General features: G+C 46.6%; 5 protein-coding genes across 15 annotated transcripts in view; 4 read left to right on the top strand and 1 right to left on the bottom strand.

Moving 5' to 3' along the window:
• Positions 1-72: 72 nt before the first annotated feature.
• On the top strand, positions 73-1130 carry LOC118503411 (probable 26S proteasome regulatory subunit p27). The gene is made up of 3 exons (XM_036036644.1): positions 73-329; positions 495-746; positions 821-1130. The coding sequence occupies exons 1-3, from the start codon at positions 258-260 to the stop codon at positions 1043-1045; spliced, it is 549 nt and encodes a 182-aa protein (XP_035892537.1). The 5' UTR covers positions 73-257; the 3' UTR covers positions 1046-1130.
• A 935-nt stretch (positions 1131-2065) lies between these two features.
• LOC118503476 (26S proteasome non-ATPase regulatory subunit 9-like) lies at positions 2066-3096 on the top strand. Its single transcript, XM_036036779.1, has 3 exons — positions 2066-2275; positions 2344-2649; positions 2742-3096. The coding sequence occupies exons 1-3, from the start codon at positions 2189-2191 to the stop codon at positions 2958-2960; spliced, it is 612 nt and encodes a 203-aa protein (XP_035892672.1). The 5' UTR covers positions 2066-2188; the 3' UTR covers positions 2961-3096.
• Positions 3097-3120: 24 nt separating this feature from the next.
• LOC118503425 (DDB1- and CUL4-associated factor 10 homolog) lies at positions 3121-10677 on the top strand. 10 transcript variants are annotated; one of them, XM_036036745.1, is made up of 9 exons: positions 3156-3209; positions 3295-3338; positions 5620-5933; positions 8581-8694; positions 8756-9125; positions 9226-9381; positions 9589-9648; positions 9766-10013; positions 10078-10677. In XM_036036745.1, the coding sequence occupies exons 3-9, from the start codon at positions 5746-5748 to the stop codon at positions 10598-10600; spliced, it is 1659 nt and encodes a 552-aa protein (XP_035892638.1). In that variant the 5' UTR covers positions 3156-3209; positions 3295-3338; positions 5620-5745; the 3' UTR covers positions 10601-10677. The 10 variants fall into 10 exon arrangements, with proteins under 10 accessions (XP_035892562.1, XP_035892638.1, XP_035892611.1 ...); XM_036036727.1 differs by lacking the exons at positions 3156-3209; positions 3295-3338 and adding exons at positions 4467-4719; positions 4812-4900; XM_036036669.1 differs by lacking the exon at positions 3295-3338 and having other exon boundaries at positions 3121-3209.
• Positions 10678-11688: 1011 nt separating this feature from the next.
• LOC118503466 (5'-3' exonuclease PLD3-like) lies at positions 11689-14652 on the top strand. Of its 2 annotated transcripts, XM_036036758.1 has the most exons (4): positions 11689-11796; positions 12003-13055; positions 13526-13665; positions 13731-14641. In XM_036036758.1, the coding sequence occupies exons 2-4, from the start codon at positions 12078-12080 to the stop codon at positions 14146-14148; spliced, it is 1536 nt and encodes a 511-aa protein (XP_035892651.1). In that variant the 5' UTR covers positions 11689-11796; positions 12003-12077; the 3' UTR covers positions 14149-14641. The 2 variants fall into 2 exon arrangements, with proteins under 2 accessions (XP_035892651.1, XP_035892660.1); XM_036036767.1 differs by having other exon boundaries at positions 11691-13055; positions 13731-14652.
• A 570-nt stretch (positions 14653-15222) lies between these two features.
• LOC118505348 (mucin-5AC-like) overlaps positions 15223-22010 on the bottom strand; it is a 32875-nt gene continuing 26087 nt past the window's right edge. The window contains exons 10-13 of the mRNA XM_036041459.1: positions 19549-20074; positions 16730-17329; positions 16361-16659; positions 15223-16270 (exon numbers count right to left, since the gene is read on the bottom strand). Coding sequence (XP_035897352.1) covers positions 16061-16270; positions 16361-16659; positions 16730-17329; positions 19549-20074 — 1635 coding nt within the window. The 3' untranslated portion in view covers positions 15223-16060. The remainder of the gene's footprint in view (positions 16271-16360; positions 16660-16729; positions 17330-19548; positions 20075-22010) is intronic.

The following is a 22010-nucleotide window of genomic DNA, read 5'->3' on the forward strand; positions in this document are numbered from 1 at the left end:
TCACGATGAGCATTCCCTGTTTAAACAATCATTTTCTTTTATAATATTGAACTCGAGTAATGTGAGCTCGAATCATGTAAGTCCGTTTCGAGCAGCGTTGTAACACGAATAATCGGGATAGCTCGAAAACCCTTTATTTTCAAATTCAAATTCATGCTCAGTGCAATAGTGCAGTGCGCTGTGAGGAATTGAGTTAATTCGTTCTGTATTACTAACTCTACACGCTAGCATTATTCTTAATCCGTTTGTAAAAGAAAATGTCAGTGTACGAGCTCCTGAGCAACCAACTGGAGAGTCTCATTAATCATTTTAATGGGATTCTCGAGAAGGTATGGACGAAAACTGGGCGACTAGCAGAAAACCTTTTTTTCAATTAGAACAAATCTCTGTTTTCTGGCATCTGGAAACCTTATCCTGTTCGTCCCATCTCATTCCGCTTGCTCGGAAACCCGGCAAGGACCTTACGACAACTTCCTTTGTATGTTCGTTCGCAGAATAACGTCGGCATGTATGAGCCGTTGGAAAATGATGATGGCACCCCGCTCGCTGAGGTAGATGTTCCTATGGTACAATTGGCGCGTAAGCTAATCGCATCCTTCAGGCAGGATCACAAGTTGACAAAAAAACAGATCGAGCTCGAAGAAAATCATTCGATGCAGGAAGGTGATCCGCATCTCGTGCTGTCGTCCGTGAAACCGCCCGTAGACGAAACGGTGGAGTTGCAGTTTGAATCTTTGGAAGAACCGGTAAGATAACGAAAAACACCTTCTTTGCCATCTGAAGCTGTCTGGTTAATGTGAGTATACCCCTTATATTTTAGATTTCCAAGTACAGCTTTTTAAAAGGCGATGAAATCATTCAAATTGTCCCATTATACCCCAATAACCTCGAGTTGCCGGAAGAAATAGGCAACGTTTTATACGATGTCGTAACAAATGAAGTCATTTGTGTGTTTCACAAACAAAGCACCGATGAGCACATGGTGTTTGAAATTTTACCTGATACCGATGGGTACCGCTTATTCCACCATGTTCCGAATTACTAGACAATTGAGATAAATAGTGGTTTTCTTAACGAGCTCTGAGATATAAAGTACAAGTTTTAAAGATGTCATGTGATGTGACCAGTGATCAACACTGGTAAACTAAAGAAATATTTTAACAATATTTATTTATTTTCAATTGAATAAACTTTGAGTAGGCACAACGATGCAACGTCGGAATACTCTTTCTATAGACTAGAGGGGGAAGGGGAGGGGGTGCGATGAGGAGGAAGGGTCATAGGTGATTATGATGTTAAAGGTGCAATAAAAATAAAAATTTATTACCCATCAACAAATGTGTAAAACCATTCGATTGCAATTATTTTTGTAATGGTTACATGATAAACGTGAGCTTAAATGCAACAAGTAGTAAAATGCCGTTAAATTTGAAATCAAATGTGAAGTCTAAAAAAAGCTTCAATAAGCATCGCATGGAAAATTCCAACGCCTCCACAAAGCGAAATAATTGGTGCGGGGTGATACAACATACAGCAAAGCACGAGCTCGTAGACTTATTTTGCAATTACAAATTTTATTTTTATTTTCAATGCCTGATGGCCTATCAGTGTTTAACGATTGGAGAGGTAAAGTGAGCGTATGCCGATTGTTTATTGTTGCTTTAGGTCAAGACAAAACAAGATTTTGGCTAATTGGGACGTCATAATGATAGCTAGCCCGATAGCTGCACGTGGTGGTACATTTTGCGGAGGATTGAAGCGTACAGGTAGAGATGAGAGAAAAAAGAACAAAAAAGTCATCACTTTCTGGAACCATTAATGGTAAACTATGTGCTGAAATGATTATCTAACAATGAATCATACGTGCCATCCCGGAAAACACATTCTGGGCACATAAATCTGACGATTTAACTTCGGACCAGCGCAAATAGAGAATATTGGCGCAAACATGTGCTCGCTGCTTGTTATAACGGGCTCATACAATTTTAAATTCGCCACGGATAATCGATTAGCACGGTTTGACAGCAGTGTAGCAAACGTCAAACTAGCCGGCTGTGTTCATTGTCAACAAATCAAAACAATGGAAAGTTGTTGATTCACGGAATACGTTGCGCGCTTGTTCTGTTTGCCCTAGGAATAGTTTATTTTACGAAATTAAATCAAGTATCCAGCCTCTAGTTGACACAAAATGTCTCATGAAACGTTACTTTCCCTGTTGAATCGTAAGGAAGAGCTGGAGAAGCAGATCGAACAGCACGGAATGGTGTTGAAAGCGGTTAGTATGGGTTATCGGAAGCGTGGTGCCACAGCATCCTAACTTTCATACCATTTGTGCGTTTGCAGAACAAAATCGGAATGAACGAACCGCTGATTGATGGGGAAGAATTCCCACTTCCGAACATTGACATCGTATCCGTCCGTAAAGCACGCCGTGCAATCAATTATCTGCAAAACGATCGAGCTGTGCTTTTGAAGGAGATTGAAAAGGAAATGGCTCTCCTTTTCGAGAAGGGACGGAGTACGGTGTCATCCGAGGTGCCAGCTTGCCAGCCGATGGAGGTGGACAATAGTAATGATGCCGTGTCGCCTTCCTTGGAACCGTTCGCAGTGGTAGAAAGGGTAGAGCCAGGCCAGCTCGCAGATCGAATGGTAATCCATATATCCTTGTTATTTTCATAAAATTGATTATCTATTGCACCGGTTGTATCCTTTTTAACGTTCGTTTCTTCACCTCTTTCTAGGGCGTACAAATCCGGGACAAGATTTTACAGATCGGAACCCTCACATCACAGAACTTCAAAGCCCTGAATCAAATACAAACCGTAATTAGCAATTCGCAGGGTCGAATGCTTCGGTTTGTGATACGCAAAGCGAGCACGGGTAAAGATGTCACGTTGGACATGGATTTCAGTGCAGAAGGGACCCGATTGGGCATATTCGCAAAACCACTCAATACCTGAAGCCCGCCACAAATCCACAAATGAATAGTTTTTAAGGGCAGCCTTGTTTGGGGCACAAGAAGACGTTGATGTTAACGTGAGTGCGTTAAAATCTAAGTGTTTATTAAAAAAACGAATAAATGTCGAGATACAACTAGGTGCAGTTGACAATAATTTGAGCTGGAAAAAAATACGTGGTCCTTGCTGACATCCACCATAACTCCAACAGACGGCAGCGATGCTCTAGAAGACTGGTCAACGTGAATGCAAGTAAGTGAAGCTCTTATCACACACTTTATAAGCCGTACTAATAGCTAAATCATTGTTGTATCCGTTAACATAACTCCATCGAAAGCTTTGCTAGTAAAGAACGGCGCAAGACTTGTACAAACTTAATAGGTAAGTAGGTTCTTAAAAATTACTTACATTAACGGTAGCTTTTTCCTCCAATCTTACTACCTACAACTCCCTACATTGCTAACAGCTGCATAGCAGTCTAGGCTGACATCAGAAATTCTTAATGTCGCTAACAGTTTAGCACCATCTTGGTAAATTGCCATCCTGGCTTATCTGTCTGATGCACTATCAACACTATCACACTGCTTCTCAATTTGATCCTCTACAGAGATCTGATTGATCTGATTCAGATTATCTGACTCATATAGTTCTCCTGGCTATATGACGGTTTGGTCAGGGAGTCCAGCTTTCTGGATGTCCTCTGATACTAGTCCGCATTTGTGATGTACGATCTATGCGACCCATAGTCCTCTCTGTTAGGGCTGGGGTTCAAATCCCATCCGAACCCCCGTAATGAGAACTGACAATCCAACTACGTGGCATCATTAAGTCTAGTAAGCCAGAAATGGCAGGCATGACCATGACCTAAGAGGTCATTAGGCCAAGAAGAGAGAGAGAGAGAGAGTCCTCTCTGTAATATTCGGACTGGCAAGTGGAGCCCTATTTAAGCCCTGTTCATATTAAGCCCTCTATGTAAGCTAGCTTTTAATCTCAACTATTGAGGATTACTGGACACAGTTTGAAATCAGACATCATGAAACCACCAGCTCATTGCTATGTAGTTACTGTGCCCTTAATAGCCAAGAAACTGTACTTTGTTTTTGCAATTCCAAAGCTCAAAGCTTTTTCCCTGTTAGAATTTCAAAACCACTAGAACTAGCAGCCAAGAACATCATCTTTGCGACGCGCCATCAGCATTATCATACATCCCTTAGCCAGGTGATCGATTGCATCTGCAGATCTGAGATCACCACCGGCGCACAATGTAAGGGCAAAACCACTCACACACGCACACACAAACACGTGCACAAACAGTCTGAACGCCCCACAACCACCTCGATCCCGGTATACGCACGCGTCATCTCGAATGACCGAACCACCTTGCGCTGGCCCGCGACTTTGCACCTGTGTTGGTAAATCTTGAACTCTTAAGAGTCTTGACGGGGTTTGCGTCCCCACCAGCGCACCCTGCAGGGTGCGTGCCTGCCGACGGTTCCACAACAATATCAGCGCTCGGTTCGGCTGTGATCCAACAGTGCGTAACTCCGCTTGCCAGACTGGCGCACACCAGTAGCAACTGTTGGTTTCGCACAGTACAGTGAACGGTGGTAGAGTGTAGACGTCTCTGCGCGAACGCTCGCAACGGTACGAGGGTTTTTGGTCGATCGCGCCGCGTGTTGACACTGATTATGTTCGAACTGCTCGTGTGAAGGGAAACGGTGGTCGTTGTTGTTTTAGCTCGGGTTTGCTTACCTATCTGTTTGTACGTATCTTCCTGCCACCATTTTTTTTTTTTCGTTTTTCGTTGTTGTGCGTGAACCTCTGCAACTTAAACATTTTTGGTTCCGGTTTAAGGTCGAAGGTAGTTTCCGCGTACCTCTCGGGTGGTGTGGCATCTGTGCAATGTGTCTTTTTGTCGTCGCGGTGTAATACGCGAGCTATACGTACGTAAGCATGTAAAGTGAATGGGATCCGGTGCTGCTGCTGGGCCGGCATATTGTGTGTGCGTGTACAGTGGTGTAACCCTTTTCGGAAGATAAAGCTGTTCTAGCCTTCAGATCAACGGGGGGGTGCTTTTATGTGATGAGAAACGGCTTTAGAGATTATTATAGCTTTAAATTTGGATTCTACGCAGATCGATTCTTAGGGTGACAGCAGCTAACTGACGCTAATTCGGACAGATCGGATAATGCTGTCCTTGCGGATCACGTTCGCAGGAATTTGGGTCAAATATTGTTGTTGTCCGTGCGGAGCGGAGTACATGTGTTGGTGATTAATTACACACCGTACCACGATCAGGTTTCATGTTCAAGTTCAGTGTGAGCCCTGGGCGGCTGGCTGGGCTGACTTCATATCCGTGCGCGCGCGTACAGGCTAGCGCGTGATAGTGGTTTGACCCCAAAAGCAGAACCTCAGATTATGAGTCACATCAGCAACAGAGACGAACATCTCCACCCCCCGATCAATCGCATCAATCAAAAACCTCACGGGCCGCAAAAGCTCTAAAAGCGCCCTTCTCAAAGATTTTTGACCGAGGAAATAACGATACTTAAAAACTTAACATTAGCATACAATATCCGTCTATCACTTCCTACCCTTTTATTTTTTGTTGCGGCATTCAAATTAGCTGGAGTATCTTCTGTTGTTGTTGTTGTCGTCGTAGCTAATAATATCTGCAGCCTTGCCGATCTACTGCTACGGAAGCAGCAGCATCATCCATCCATCCCTTGAACGCGCATTACCCGAATGTGTTGGGCCCTTAAGTGTGTATAGCCGTGACATTGAAAGCATGTCTCTGCACGAATGGTACCGCAGGCGGGAGCGGGGCTTACCACCCCGGATCGGCGACACCGACATGATCCACCGTACGCTCTTCCGGTCGCTGCAGCCAAAGGTGCTACCGAACGAATTTCCACCACCGTACCGATCCGGCCAGGACGGTGGTGCTATCTGCAACCTGGAGTTTTCACCTGACGGGTAAGTGCGAACCACGATGTCCCACGTTATGCAATCGTCTCCATACATTCGGATCAAAAGATCCAGACATCTGCGATGACGTCCGATGAGAATCGTCAATTCTTTCTCACTGGAACGTTAGAGATATTGAGGACCCTTACCTTGAGTAGGGGAACTCTCGAGAGAGTCATGGAGATTCCAGATGAGAATCTTTCTTCCCGGAGCTTTTACGACTTTGGGGAGATTCTTACCTTGAGGTAGGGAGGCTCTCGATCGACTATCCAGACAGTCGTCGAGATTCCTGATGAGAATCTTGCTTCCTGGAACGATGAAGACATCGAGGGCTCTTACTTAGGGTAGGAGGACTCTCAAAGCTCATCTGTGAAGCAAGTCGGTTAGGCGATTACTTGAGTTTGATGATCCGATTATAAAATTGTGATATAACTCCTGATCGCTCCAAATCAGAGACCACCAAATTAAATTCCACCCAGAGGGTCTCTTACGCAACACCGAACCCCTTTATGTCACCGGCAGCGACATCGTCCAGCTTTCGGCCACTGTGACTTCAAACACTTCCAGCCGTCCTTCAAAACGTTGCTTCTGGTTTCAATTTGAGCCACCGGATCGCCGCGACTATATAGACTCACTTCCCATACTTGGCGATTATTTACTCTACATTTATTAACGGAAGGGCCCACCCGAAGAATGGCGACCCGCAATGGGCATTTTCTTCGTCACCCGTACCCACTTCCTGCCGTAATTGATTGATCGATTCCACTGTGGTTTTAGACGCGAGAGGGGCTTTTTTTTTTGTCTGCGTCTTTGCTTCTTTGCAGTTCGCGCGGTTCACAGTCGGACGCCCGGTGGTGGGTGAGTTGAAGTTTATGGCCGTTCGTTTTTCGGGTTTGCTCGATGCGAGGTTAGTCGACCGTTGTTCCGTTCCGGTGGCAGATCCAACCATAATATCCGGCTTCCGCGTTTTCTCCGTCACCAGCGGCTGACCGATTGATACGCCGGTTAGCCAGTAGCGTAGCCTGTTGCGAATTCGTTCCGGAGACAATAATCTCCGTTTTCGTATCCGCATACTGTGTTGGCAGCAACAAAAAACGCCACCACGGAGAACTTTAAATCTACGATACGGGAACGCATTAAGGAAGGGGAGGGGAGTGGGGGGGGTTCTGGCTAATGTTTCGCTTATGGACGCGACGAGTGTTTTAATGATGGCAATCAGTATTGTAAACCACCAATCGAGGCGAGCTTTTTCTGTTTTGGGCATTACAAGTTTGGAGCAGTAAACTTAGTAATAACCGAAGATGTCGCTCTGCTTTGGAAGCATTTCCCAACATTGTTTGGCTAACTTCCGCATAAGTGAATATACTAGAATCGATCATCGAGCAGAGAAGCATCGTAAAAAGGCAGCCATTAATGTGCCAAATAACGAGTTAAGCTAGTTAATTGTGGCGTTCGTGGTGTTGCGGCAAAACAGGTCCGTATCGTAGTACGGAATAGGGCTCAATATATCCAGCCTGCAAAGGCACGGGTAGACAACATCAGCTTCGTTTGTTTGCTGTCGTCAGCGTATCTCACTGCAGGTGATTTGATAGTCTGGCCATCTAGTTTGACCTTAAGAGTGTTAAATTTCCTGGGAATTTACAAGCACCCGGCACCGGCAGCTGGCCTTCGGAGCGGGCTGCAAACAAGTTTTACGAAGGTAAACACCAACGGTTTTGCCATCAACACCTTCTCCTATGTTGAAAGATAACGCTCAGAACATGCCGCCACCAGCCGAGCTGGCTGGCGGGCGGTTTTGCAGAATGGTTCGTGTGAAAGAACATGTACGCTAACATCGTGTAACAATTTAATTGATCGGTAACCTCTACCGGTATGCAGCAGAGTGAACCATTCTGACGAGCAGCATTCGCCCCCTCTCCCCCCTCGCACCAGACGAATGTAAATGATTGATAAAAGGAGTAGCGGCGTACGTCTATCAGCCGTCTGCCCATCACGATACCGCGAAACTGAATGCTCGGGGTGCACCGTTACCCTTTTTCAAGGTGTGCTTCTTCATGCATCACTCTGACCATGACCATAACCCACACGGTGCGCGGGTCTAGGGACCTCCAGACATCGTCGCCGAATGGCGGCGGCGGCAACGGCTTCGACTCGCTGCAAAGCGTTACTACCCAGCATAACCAGCTTACCGTGAATTACTTCCGAGTTTGTCGATAACTGATCGCACGGTGTGATTGGATTACTGATGATGGTGGGTTAGATTTTGCACGAAATCTTTGAGCGAACGAAGTTGTTTGATGTGCTGCGGGAAACTAATCTCCATATGTGATCTCTATTTTTGTTTGTACATCTTTTCTTCCGTTTTTGGAGGAAGAAGACGAAAACGTCCATTAGGCAATCAGTAGTTCTCAGTAGTCGTTGTCGGTTTCTGCTTCACACAGCTGTTGCCTGGTTGGTAGTTATTAGCTTCCTATGAGACCTACTAATCTCTCTCCAGAAATCAGATGTTGCGAGACCTCCGGATCGCCTATGAACGGTCACCAGGACCCTTCTCCAGGATTTCTGACTTCGCTCCACAATATCTTCGACAGAAGTACCTCGCCTTTAACTACCAACTCAACTAATTATGTCGAATCTCTTTCCTGACTTCCTGCAGGACGGTTCTGGCTGCCGCGTGTGAGCATAAATCAATCGTGTTGTTCGATCCACTCACAGAAAAGCAAGTGTGCACGGTCGATAACGCCCACGACGGAAGTGTGAACTGCATCAGGTAAGTAGTAGGCGCAACAGCCGCTCGCCAGTACTGCTGCTTAACGTTTGCAACATTGTAGGTTCGTGGACAACCGTACCTTTGCCAGCTGCTCGGACGACACCACGGTTGCGCTGTGGGATTCGCGAAACATGTCCACAAAGCTGCGCACCCTTAACGGGCACAGTGGATGGGTGAAGAACATCGAGTACGCGAAACATGCCGGCGTGCTCATTTCATCCGGGCTGGACGGTGTTGTGTACGGTTGGGAGCTGAACAACAGTACGGAGCAGGGCTGTACGTACCAACGGTTGCTGCACGTGCCGGGACTGATGCGATGCCGGCTGGTACCGGATGAGACGCGCCTAGTGCTCTGTACGACCAGCGGTTACCTAATGCTTGTGCACGATCTTAACCTTGCCAGCATCGCCGGAGATCTCGTCAACTTTCGCGTAAGTTTTGGGGCGTTGGCGTTGAGCAGGTTCGGTTCCAGTGTTGCTATCTCACACCCTTACCCTGTTTGTGCTTGGGTTTTGTTTTGTTTTTCGGCAGCCAAACATTCACCGACTGAGCCTAATGCGCAAACAACGGATCACGTTCGCTTCACGTAAGAGTCCCACGATCTCCCACAAACGAAGGAGAAATCGCGTCGAGTTTGTGAGCGATTTTCCTACCGGCGACGATGCGGAAATGATTAGCGGTTTAACGGTATGTAGGCCGCCCTTCTCCCCCTTCCCCCATACGAATGTGCTGGCGAAGCAATCATGGGAGAAGGTGTACCGAGTGAAGGATAGTAGGAAGCGGTTTTTCTTTCCAGCTACTTCGAATGTTACTTTCGCTTATTAGAAGAGACATATTGCTTTTGCAAAGATCAATATTTTTATACTACTCACTCGTCTTTTTATACTGTTTTAGATACATCCTCAGGGCTGGTGTGCTCTTAGTAGAAATATTTCATACGATGAAACAACAGAGGTAGGACCACCAATCTGTATTAGCTCTATAGTTCGTCTAGAGTACTTCAATTGAGCCTCAAAAAGTTATCTAATTTATAATTATAATTGATACCTGTTTGTATTCTGTATCTTGCAGTGGTCTGTAGTGCATGATATTCAAAGCTGGACTGAAGATGATGATGACCCCAGTATGGATCAAGAGAACGTAGACTCAGAAAGGGAAGATGAATCTGAAGCAGAGCCAGAACCTCAACCAGTCCGAAGCAATCCTCTCAGGTTAACGAACGTCTATGTAGGTGAACATAAGAGAGGAACCAATGGAACTATTCTCCACGAACCGACATGGTGCAATAGTAACACCGCACAGCGGAATGTGATCAATAAGTACGTTACCATGTTTTTTAATCGTATCTAAACGAGAATTCCTAACACTATTGCTTTGTTGTAGCGTTTTTCCGACTCATTCGGGAGCTTCATGCCCAAACCTCGCCCACACACCACACTTAAGACTGCTGCCAACCGGCGAACCCAATGCGAAGGGATGCGATGACGCGACCACCATCAGCAACGACGAGAAGGTTGTGTGGCCACGGGACATGACCGTAGGAAGGAACCGTACGGCCAAAAACCTACCAGCCAACAGTTCCCGGTTGCTGTACTACATGCAGGAATCGAAAAAGGTGGAGGGTTATATGCGTGAGGCGTGCTTTTCGCCCGATGGGCGGGTCATCTGTTCACCGCACGATGACTGTGGCGTACGGTTGCTAGCGTTTAACGAGCATTGCAATGAGATGCATTACGCCCGACAGTACGGTAGTAACGGGAGCGGGCCGGAGATGCTGCGAGAGCTAGAGTACAAGCCGTGCCATCCGCACGTGGTCATCAGCAGCCAGTTTAGCCCACGGTTTCCACTGCTGGTTACCGGTTGTCTGCTGGGTAATGTTGTTTGGAATCTACCGGTGTTAAGTTGAAGCGTTCTGATGAATGCAAATGTTGAACTACAAGTATACGAGACGTGTAGGATGGGGGGAGGGCGGGGGGGGGGGATTGAAACCAGCAAAATAAACTATATAAAACATGATAAAAAGTGTATTAATTTGCTATCGGATAAGTGTCGAATCTCCTCGATCCCTAGCATCAGAGCCAATCGTTACGGGGTGTTATATCAGATTCGGTATCGGCAACGGTCTTCACAGACCAGGACTGGATATCGAATCTCAACAGGATCGTCTTCTCGTACACAGGACCTGCTATCTAGGAAACACTATTCTGGTATCTAGACCTCTCGAAATTGAAGAGTCTTGATCTTTAATTCTTGAGGACTCCCTCAAAAAGCTCTCAAGACTGTAGTCCTCCTGGATATCGTTATCTTTACGATCGACCGTTGCCCTTGAAGTTTTACTTACCTCGTGAATCAAGCTCAATTTTAGTCCCGAATAGTCTAGGATCTCTTTCAAGGAACATTACAAGGAACTGAGGACACTCTGTTCTTGTCGTTTGACCGATTGTTACTAATGAAGCTCCACGAAGATATTTCCACCTGGCAAGAATAAAACTGCGGTAACTATCCTTCGTAGTAACATCAAATGATATAAAAAATTTGCTATTTGGTAATAAATAAATGAAAGCTAAACCATACCAGGCAAACAAAACTAAACAACGCGTGCAGTAGTGTGCGTGCGCATAGAACATAAAAGAGTCGCGTTGCTTTTGATCTTTTTTTTTCGACGCCCTTCTCCAGAACTTGACATTGACCTACCTTCCTAGCAAATGCGTTGAGGTTTTCGGTGTGATTCTAATTTCCCGACGACAGGTTGTCGTACGACAACAATCACTGCTCAGTAATATATGTCTAGTCGCATAATCTGTCGTTCAATTAAACCGTCATCCGACCTCTTTCGTTAAGCCTAATGCAAAGTTCGTACGACTTAGCAGTTTTTCCAGCCTTACCCACACAAACTCACACAAAGAAGCAATGAAATTCATTCATGTTCATCGGTGGTTCATTTCTCGAACGACAATCAACCGAACGCAGCCCGCAATAGGGACAGCTCGCTTGACAGTTCAGCTCCGACCAAAACAAACGCTAGTCGAGAAAATTAGAGCTGGCTTGTTTCTATATAGGTTCTGCGGAGAATTTCAAACCCAAACCCGAACGAGCCATATGGTGTGTTAAAAATTGTTTTTCTTTTTGCAAACATAAGTAAATTTGTGACCACCGTGGCTGTGGACAAATGCGCCGCTGGTGAATAAGTTAACGCGTGTGCCAGCTGTGCAAACCTCTCGGACGCCCGCTATCAGCAACCAAGCATCTATCAACCCGTATCTTTTTTTGGTTTCGTTTGCCTTAACCTTCTCCGTTTCAATGAGCAGCAGTTCGTAGCCCTCGAATTTTGCGTCCGATTGGCTGTGCCTTTACTTGCCCGGTGCCAGTGAAGAGGTACAGCAATGAAATTGCAGCTTACGATGGGCCGCAGCCAAAGTCCGGTAATGGACAAGGAGCCGGAAGCGGTGAAAGGCGGTGGGTATGAGGCAACGTCGGTGAACGGACCGGAGGACGACTTTGAGCTGTGGGACCAGAGCAAAGCGCTGCGTTCCGAGTACCGGGACAATCGGTGGAGCCAGAACGGATGGTCCTCCTGCATTCCGATAACCATCATACTAGTGCTGATTGTGCTGGTGGTGCTGCTTCCGCTGATGGACCATAGCGATCGTGTAGGGGACGAACCGGCCAGGGCCGGCATGGGCCGATTCGGGCAACCGGCCTGTCCGGACAAATGTTCGATCGAGCTGGTGGAAAGCATACCGGAGGGTATGACCTACCCGGACGGTAGCCCATCATTCCGAACCACCTTCCAGGCCTGGATGACGTTGCTCGAGCTGGCACAGACGACGGTCGAGATTGGGTCGTTCTACTGGACGCTGAAGGGCGCGGACGTTTACAACCATTCGTCCGCCCGCGAAGGTGAGATGATATTTCGCAAACTGTTCGAGGCGGGTACGGTGCGGAAGCTGCAGGTGAAAATTGCTCAAAGTGCACCGACGTCCGCCTCGCCGAATCTGGACACGGATCTGCTGGCCAAGCAGGGTGCCGCCCTGGTACGGTCGGTCGACTTTCCTCGGCTGGTCGGGGGCGGCGTGCTGCACACGAAGGTGTGGATTGTAGACCGGCAGCACTTCTATCTCGGCAGTGCCAACATGGACTGGCGGTCGCTAACGCAGGTGAAAGAGCTGGGCGTGCTGGGCACCAACTGCTCCTGTCTGGTGGCCGATCTAGCGAAGATATTCGACGTGTACTGGGATATGGGTGCTTCCGATGCCCGGTTGCCACCGAAGTGGCCGAAAGAGTATGCCGCCAGCTTCAACTATTCTGCGCCCGCCCATGTAGAATTCAATGGACAACCGGCAATGGACACTTACTTCTCGGTAAGTATGGGATTTTTTTCTTAATATCTTGATTTTATATATATATATATATATATATTTCTCGTACTATTGATAGAATGTTGAACATTCGCGTGTTTAGCACCTCCTCGGTATAGGATGAGACTACCTAGTCTCCATACATTTTGGGCTGTGCTTGACAATTTGATCCTGAAAATGTAATCTAGCCACCGTAGACTCAATGCAATCACCGACGACTAGCCTCAAAGCCTATATAGCTACAAATAAAATAGAAGGGAATAACAGGGGACCCTGTAAAGGCAGGCCAAACCCTCATGAGGTTGTAGAGCCAAATAGGGACAAGAGTGTCGGTCATCGATGCTATCGGACACACGAAGCTAGGGTGTTGATTTTCGTTGGGATAATTTAGTCACTATTTGCGGAAGTTATATTGTAATGGTATTATCTCAGCGTCATTAAACCCCAAAAACTGTATCTGTATGTCCCTTTAGAGCTCACCACCAATGATGTCACCGGCAGGGCGCACGGACGATCTCTTTGCAATCATAGACGTTATCAATAAGGCAAACCGTTTCGTGCACATCTCGGTGATGGATTATTTCCCCCTAACGCTTTACACGCGCATCACGCAGTAAGTATGCGCCTTCACAGCAAATCAGCACCATATCGGGTAACTGGCTGACTTTATCCCTTCAGCTACTGGCCTTACATTGATGATGCGCTGCGTAAGGCGGCTATCGAGCGCAAGATCTCGCTGCGGCTGCTCATCTCGCTCTGGGACCATTCGCGACCCTCGGAAGAATACTTTCTGCACTCGCTCGAAGCACTGTCGAACGCGCTGAACGGTGTTGACATACAGATACGCCGGTTTATCGTGCCCGCGTCCGACGACCAGAAGAAGATACCGTTCGGCCGGGTCAACCACAACAAGTACATGGTAACGGACAACACGGCGTACATCGGCACCTCGAACTGGTCCGGCGATTATTTCATCGATACGGCTGGCATCGGCATGGTGATCTCGTCGTTCGATACCAATGGCACCATCATACAGGAGCTGCAGTCCGTGTTCGAGCGCGACTGGAACAGCAAGTATGCGGTACGCTTAAGCTAGGTTGTAGCGGGCCAGCCACCATTCTACTGTGACTACGTTCACAAGCTCAACATTGAACACGCTGCTAGCTTTCGCCTGTAGCTGATTATTGTAAGCTGCGCTTCTGAGAGCACGTTGTAAATGGATGCCTTACAAAAAAAAAAAACACGAGTTTCATGTGCCTTAATGCGATCGGTCGGTTAGTGAAAAATTTTAGCGCAAAAAGTAAACATGCTACATATTTCGGTGCACCGTAAATCTAAGCCGTAACGATGGTAGTGAAATCTTTTTGATTGTTATATAATTTTCTCAATTTTGTCGATTATGCTCAATTATTTGTCTAAGATGTTTTCGGTAGAGTGTAGCCGTAGCATTTGGCGCGATTAGATATGTGGTAACAAGTTTTCAAAATTTAAATGTAGTTTGACGTTTGTATCTCTTCCCTCTAGTCAGTATATTGAACGATATGCGTGACGTGTAGCTAATGCTATTTTGTAATAAATTACATATCATTGCCCGTACGTAGAGATGTCATTTTCATGTATGTAATATTAATTTGTGTGAAGTTGTAGACATTCCGCATGACTATGATGACCAAGGGTAGATCAGGTACTCTGGATGACAAGGTCTCTTGGATGAGACCTTTTCAATCAACAGGTCCCTTAGTAGATACAGTTTAGATAATGAGCATTCTTGCAATACGAGTTCTCTTCATAGGTCTACATAAGTATATAAGGCGAGATGTCTTGCTGGATGAAGTTTTGACGAGGTCCCAACCTTCGACTTCGAAGTCTCTTGATAGTGGAGGCCTCCCTAAGACAACGATGTCCCTTGGTAGACGAGGGCCTTCGACTTCGAAGTTTCTTGATCCTCTTGGTGGAGTCCCCCTAGGACGACGAGAACTCTTGGTTATCTAGGCTCCTAGTGCGACGGATTCTCACTCACGACGGACATAACTTTAATGTATTTGGAAGATGAGGTCAATTAGATGACCAGGCACTACAGGTAAGCTTCAAACATCCGAAATCAATTTTTCCACAGTATTGTAAGCTAGGAGGACATTTCTTAATGGACACCACCACACACTTCATCAGATTTTTCTTTGTATGTCTATTTATTACAAAATGGAGTAAATTAACATTAACAGTGTGTTCGTATGTGTGTGTGTGTTTTTATCGCTACATCTCTACGGATGAGTTTTGTTCCTGCAAAAAATATTAAACCTTTTTTTTGCAATTTTAATGTAATGATGCATGAAATAAGAATCAGTTCTTGTCGAAGATCAAACAAACAGGTAGAAAACAAAAGTGCGAAGGGCAATCCATCCTTAATGTTTCGGTGCATATTTATCGAACAAATGAAACTACTAAAAGGGATTGGAGGATAGTCAATATACCCAACGTCAAAAACAAAGACACATCATTCGAAAAAGAAAATCCTCAATCTTCTGATTTTGTTTGATAAAAGAGAAGTAATGCTGGTATAAACACTGGGAAAGCTGTTGGAGAAATCTATCAAGACTTTATCACAAAAAAGAAGGATTGTAATATCGTGTTAAGAATAGTAAGAGGATGCCCAACATTTCACACAACAACTAGTGGGTAAACTAAATGACAAAAAAAAAAATCCTTAACACTACCTCGCTCCGGAAGTTTGCCTCCAGCATGGAATCGTGATTGCTAATTCTAAAGTCTGATCGTCCGGCTTTGGCTCAATCGATCGCTAGCCCGGGATACGCGCCCTGCTAGGAGGAATGTAGCTACAACACATGTTAACGATGCTATAAAATGCTAGCCCAAAAGGTAGAGAGCAGACACCAGTCTTAATAATGAGTTGCTAGATTTAACTACAGACACACACGCGGCAGGACGGGATGTACACGCTTAAAGTAATTGAGTAAGGTCGGGGCCGGTGGTGATGGTCCGCTCACGCTTCATTCGTTGCAACCCAACCCGGCGGACCAGTTGCAGATGCCGCCGACCGGATCGTAACTGAGACCCTTCGGGCAGGTATACTCCCAACCGATGACGCCTCCGATCTCCATTTTGGCACACGAGATGAACTTTTTGCATGACAGCGGATGTGGAAAGTTGCCCTGATCGAGACACTCTATAATGCCTGGTCCGTGCATAATCACTTTAACCTGGCGGAAAACAGCGATGTCGTTAGCGGAAACCAATCAAAGATGGCGGCCAGCAGTTAATCGAAAGCCTGGGGGGGAGGGATAATTTACCTGCGAACTGGATTTCCCAACCTTGCGAGTATCTCCATCATCGTAGTAATCGTAATCGATTGGCGCAGGACGATAGGTACGTCCGGTAATGTCATCCTTTTGCTTTCTTCTGCCACTGCTCGGTTGCCGTTCGTAGTGTGCCGGTTGATGGTTACGCGGGAACTGCGCCAGGACGGTTGTGTCCTGCCGTGGACTGATGGTAGCTGTTGCGATCGGTGAGTTGTAGATGAGTCCCGGTGTCGTCTGCTGGTAGTAGTACTCGGAGTGCGTTGCGATACGGGGTCGCTGGATAGGTGTCTCTGTGGATGGGAAGGAAATGGTGTAAGCGTTCGGCTGATGTTGGTCCAAATCCTCAAGCTCCCTTCTTACGCAATTTGTGCGTTGACGTCGCCTGTGCTGGGACGCTGTATCCGAGCGCGTTAGGATAGTCGTGTGTGACGTTGTACTTGTGCGTGGTCGCTCGTCCATTCACTTCCGCCACAAACGGGGCCTGCTTCTGCTGTTGGCTTGCCCACTCCTTGTCCACCACACCGTCGTACCCGTTGCGTACGGTAGTGGTGCTGACGATAGGCAGTGGAGCACGGGATAGTGTCGTGAGCGCATCGAGCAGCTCCTGCTCGATCGGCTCACCATCGTCATGCTCACCGATCTGCTGATAGCGATTCTTCGCATTGTACAGCTTGCTGTTCTGTCTTATGCTGGGTTCAATGTTTTGATCCACACCGGACGGATCTAGTGTCTGCAGGGCTGGTGGCACTGTTGGCTGCTCGTTGACATTGCTACGTTCGACGGTTGGTCCGGCGCCGGGCGCACCGATGCGGTACTTATTTTTCTTGAAGAACTTACTGCTAACCGGGGCTCCGGTTGACGATGGGTTCGCTTCCAGCGGGGTCGGTGTTGTGGTGCGCGTCAGCGGAGAACCATTGTTTCGCCGTTTAAACAATGAGTTTACCGGTCGAGTGGATACCTCTGCGCGTCACGTTGCGATGTTGGGTGGCGAGAAATATACGAACACAAACATTCAATTAGCACAAAGCAATCTGCCGATCGAGCGAAAACATCATTTTGCAGTTGCAAAATGGCTACCCATCGCGCCATGGCCCCGTCAAGATGGGGCACGACATTTGCTTCATCGCTATAATGGCAGCTTTTTTTGTCCTTAGTTCTAAGCCTCACTACACAGAATCCACATCCTGCTTCTTTACGATCGATGAGATGTGGGAGCTGTTTAATGTGTACAAATAATCAAGAACTTTAGCCTCCATTTTGCATATCTGGTTTCTGCCGAGGCGCAAAGTAAAGTTTCATCATTTTATGCAAAAATTATCGACAAACATCGTTCAGAGTTAGAGTCTGGCAGACGCTTATTTGCATACTCAGCGAGTGTGTTTATGTGATGCTTGCACTACGCAAAGTTCCGTCTTCCCATACTAAAGTCCCACAATTGAGAAAGATGCCTCCCTCGCGAGGGAGTTGAGCAGTTTTGATTTGCCAACCAGACCAACCGCCGGAAAAATCCGGCTCCTGCTGGGTGATTTCAAATTCAAATGCAAGGCATGCAAGGCATACCGGAGCAACGTTTGAACAGTCCGAAATTGTCGTCTCGATCACCTTGAAACACACGCGTCAAATCCCGATCCGAGCAGCCGCGCAGTTTGAAAGTGGGAGTAAATATTTGTCGAAATACCCGCCAGGCTAGATGGCGGCATGCAGGGAATGCTGTGGCCACCTTTTGCGCACGAAGTTGGGGGTTGGCTACGAAAGCATTAACTAATCGTGGCGTAGATCGTGGTGTGGAGGATTAATGCGTGATTTGTTTTTCGGCACGCAGTGCAGGATCTCGATTGCGAGATATTGCGATGTATTTAAAAGTGTTGGAGCTCGTCATGAAGCTCATGAGCTGTTGATATAAATCAAATCAGATCTTGGAGACCCACGCGGATATTGTTGAGTCACTGATTTGTAAGAGGATTCCTGCAGGGAGTTGCTAGGAGCAATTCATGTTCAGAGCTATTGTCAATGTCTACAAATCAAAACTTGCAGCACAACCTGAGCATACTCTGAATGACATTGATTGTACGATTTGTTTGGAACGCTTTCCAGATCCAGACAAACTCATTAGTTGTGGATAGCTGAAAACATCAACTAAAAGAGCAAAATCTTATTCTTTTGGAAATGATACGGCATACCAGCTGGAATGTTTCTATCCATGAATAATCTTACAGCTAAATAAAGTCAAAAAGTTCCAGATAATAAGGGACCTCAAAGGACCTCAAAGATATTCAAATAAAGCGATTGTTGGGAATACTGGGCAGATAGAACTTCAAAACTGGTTGAAATAAAGCAAGTAGATCTTGGAGATCCTTACTGATGTTGAGTCACCTATTTACAAGAGGATTCCCGCTGGAGAAATAATTTGCTGGATCGTCATCCAAGATTATTGGAGCATTCATGTCCAGAGTTATTGTCTACGCATTATGCATGTTGCATCTAAATGATGTCATAAAGTTCCAGATAATGAGGGACCTTAAACAAATGAAATTTGATGTTTGAAATGAGCTTAGGAGTTGAGAATACTTCAGAGCCAGCATTTCAAAACAATCATTTTTCAAAGCGTTTTACAAACGATGAAACTCCAAGATAAATTACTCCCACCCCAAACGAACTTAAACGATGTGTCAACGGCTTGTTGAGGGCACAGAAAGCTAGGCTGATGATCACATCGTAAATCTTCCCTGTCCGAAATACGAGCTGGACGTGGTAAAAGAACACCACAACTTTCCATCACGAACGGGAAAAAAAAGAAAATCCAAAAAACCCGCCCGCCCACCCGTCCGGTCCCAGCGCGTGCTTTTGGGTGCCAGATTTACATGTTGCGTTGCCTGACGAGCGCCCGTGTGTCCCCGGAACGTGGCTCCCCGTGTGCCGAAACGAATTGGCTGCTAATCATGAGAGCGAGAAAACGCGTCTACACTATTTGCATGACCGAGCGTGGATGCTGTGGCGTCGTGTTGTATAAGCAGATCATCACAGCCGGACTCGTTTCCATGCGACCTTCGCCCGCGCGAGTGCTCTCCGGACGGGAGAGTCCCTGCCTGTCCCGAAACCTTTGCATTAGGCGAGCGGGCAGGGTGACACACTATTTTCGCTTTCATCTGCACGTATACACCGGGGTTGCTTCATCTTACCTGCACCTGGGCTCGCCTCGCTGCTAGCGTTGGGGATGGTGGCGGTGGTGCTCTCGCTGCCCGCACCGGCCGCCGTGCTGCCAGTGTAACCGGTTCTATTAGCGGGTCCATATTTGCGCCGTAAGCTGTTGTTGGTGAGGTTCGGACGGCTGCTGACTCGGTTGCTTTGCGACACCTCGGACCTGGTGATGGTGGTGGTGGTGGTGGTGGTTTCCTCCGTCGATGACATCACAGTGCCCGGCCGCTGTCGGTTCGCAATTTTGGCCAGATAGCTCGAGGCGGTGGTGGGACGGCGACGGCGTACCAGCAGTGACGGGGCCGGCGTTGTCGTCGGCTGCTGCTGATCGGAGGTCGCCTGCTCGATGCTGGCAGAGGGCACTTCAGAGCGTCGCGTGCTCTTAGTGCGTTCGGTCGTGGTGTCTGGCTGCTGCTGCTGCTCTCTGGAGGACGTGCTTGGCTTACCGCTGCCGGATGGACGTCTCAAACTCGGACGGTACTGTGGACGCACCTGTGGACGCCGGTAAACGAAGAAACAGGCCCGAATCGGGGAATAGGGGTAGGGAGAGAGAGAGAACAGGGTTGTTGTGAATTAGCGAGACGCATTAAAAAGAGGCTTTGTATTATTAAAAAAAAAACAGTGAGCGCTAGTGTCATTATAGATGTAGATTGACAAATAGAGCAGTTGTACTAGGCTTTGGCGGTAAAATCAGTGTCGTGTCTCATCGGTGGTGTTGTGTAGCTGTTGCACAATGGTAGATTTACATAAGGGTTAGGACTCTTTTTTATCTAACTTCGGTACATTGTAATGTTCCAATTCTATTGTGTGTGTGTACGTGTGTGTACGTGAGTGTATATTCTTCGAGTGTTGTGCGACAAAACATGCTGTTGCTACTAGATAGATCTGAACAGTTTCTAGCAACTGGTAGATAGTTACGGATGCAAAGTAGATAGAACCGAAGGCCTCACAATCGCTCCGGAACAAAGATACAGAAGGGTAGCCAGGACAAGTGGTAGCCTATATGCGTGATAGTAGTTAACATTGTAGGGGTAAACATTATGCCAAACAACATTCCAGCCTGGTCAGTTCAGCGCCGGTTTAATGTGGAACGGTTGCGTGTTTGTAGCAGCTGAAACCATGTGCTAGATATATCAGAATAGCTAATCATGCAAGTGAAGGTATATTATCCGTACCAGTCACAATGCCCGATGGAGCGGGCACAGAATGACTCCAAGTGAGCATTGCGTTGGGCGGCATTGCGTACGCAACAAGTATTGCGTTACGGTACGATTTACAATTTGTCACACCCACGTTGATGGTTTGTGGCCGTTAATTACTAGAGCCGCGATCTTGCCTCACACTTTGTTGGGGATTAGCTGGCAGCTGGCACTGTACCACGCTGGTGGCAAATATTTTAGCATTATTGATTGTCAAGACTGTCTGCGGCACTGCTAATGGCCAGGCACTGCATGTCGTTGCTTCGTAGGTCAGCAAGAGTTGTAGCGGTCCAAGGTTGCGTGCACATTTTCTATGATTCATTTCTTGTTTGAAGTCACGTCTCGCGGTTATGGTGGGGTTTTCTGACGGCGGTATCTGACTAAGAGTATGCCGCACCAAGTATCAAGAATATAGATGTTGAGTTAAGTGTCTTTGTTGGGAATTGAAGGATAGATATTGCTTATCCGTTTACTTATTCAAAAGTCAGTAGATGTATAGAGTCTTTGCTGTAGATTTCTAGAGTCTTCGTTTGTAGATCTCTAGAGTTTTCGAAGTAGATCTCTAGAGACTTCGTTTGTAGATCTCTAGAGTCTTTGCAGTAGATCTCTAGAGTCTTCGAAGTAGATCTCTAGAGTCTTTGCAGTAGATATCTAGAGTCTTCATAGTAGATCTCTAGAGTATTTGTAGTAGATCTTTAGAGTAGAGTAGTTTGGGAACTTACAAAATTCTATCACTCTTTCTTACTATACTTTTCTCTCTATATAGTGTAATGTGTGTTAATATAAACAAAGCATTACATAACCTCACACGGTAACGCAGCGGGTTTGATGCTGTTGTTGTCCCCGTTTGTCGTCGTCCGGGGGGATTGATTGATTTTTCATCAAACCGGTTAGCATTCCTGGCACCGTAATCAACCATGGGTGAAAGTTGGTAATGGGGTCCGCTATTTCCAATTTTACTTTTGTTCAGCAAAAAGGGCAAAAGCAGCAGGAATGCACAACACACAGAGCACCAACGGGAGAAAGTTACGTGTATATCTAAAGTCAATGTGTTCACGTAAATCGCTGTTTTTGCTTCTTCGTCTTCTTGTGTGCTCTCTCGCTCCCTATTTCAATCTCTACGCGACGCGGTCCTGAGATCTTTCATTTGAAATTGAAAGTTTTCTCCAGTTTAGTCTGCCCAATCATGCCTGCCGTAACGATCAAGATCGAACGTTTCGCGTCGCACAGGCCGAGGGACAGCGGAC

This window comes from Anopheles stephensi, chromosome X, assembly GCF_013141755.1.
Source record: "Anopheles stephensi strain Indian chromosome X, UCI_ANSTEP_V1.0, whole genome shotgun sequence".
In the NCBI taxonomy this organism is placed as follows: Eukaryota; Metazoa; Arthropoda; class Insecta; order Diptera; family Culicidae; genus Anopheles; species Anopheles stephensi.

Coding starts and splice junctions, on each gene's coding strand:
- LOC118503411 (XM_036036644.1), top strand. CDS start 258: ATGTCAGTGTACGAGCTCCTGAGCAACCAACTGGAGAGTCTCATTAAT. Junction 330..494: donor TTAATGGGATTCTCGAGAAG/GTATGGACGAAA, acceptor GTTCGTTCGCAG/AATAACGTCGGCATGTATGA. Junction 747..820: donor TTGAATCTTTGGAAGAACCG/GTAAGATAACGA, acceptor CTTATATTTTAG/ATTTCCAAGTACAGCTTTTT.
- LOC118503476 (XM_036036779.1), top strand. CDS start 2,189: ATGTCTCATGAAACGTTACTTTCCCTGTTGAATCGTAAGGAAGAGCTG. Junction 2,276..2,343: donor ACGGAATGGTGTTGAAAGCG/GTTAGTATGGGT, acceptor GTGCGTTTGCAG/AACAAAATCGGAATGAACGA. Junction 2,650..2,741: donor GCCAGCTCGCAGATCGAATG/GTAATCCATATA, acceptor ACCTCTTTCTAG/GGCGTACAAATCCGGGACAA.
- LOC118503425 (XM_036036669.1), top strand. Junction 9,126..9,225: donor GAGATCTCGTCAACTTTCGC/GTAAGTTTTGGG, acceptor GTTTTTCGGCAG/CCAAACATTCACCGACTGAG. Junction 9,649..9,765: donor CATACGATGAAACAACAGAG/GTAGGACCACCA, acceptor TGTATCTTGCAG/TGGTCTGTAGTGCATGATAT.
- LOC118503466 (XM_036036758.1), top strand. CDS start 12,078: ATGAAATTGCAGCTTACGATGGGCCGCAGCCAAAGTCCGGTAATGGAC. Junction 13,056..13,525: donor CAATGGACACTTACTTCTCG/GTAAGTATGGGA, acceptor ATGTCCCTTTAG/AGCTCACCACCAATGATGTC. Junction 13,666..13,730: donor CTTTACACGCGCATCACGCA/GTAAGTATGCGC, acceptor TTATCCCTTCAG/CTACTGGCCTTACATTGATG.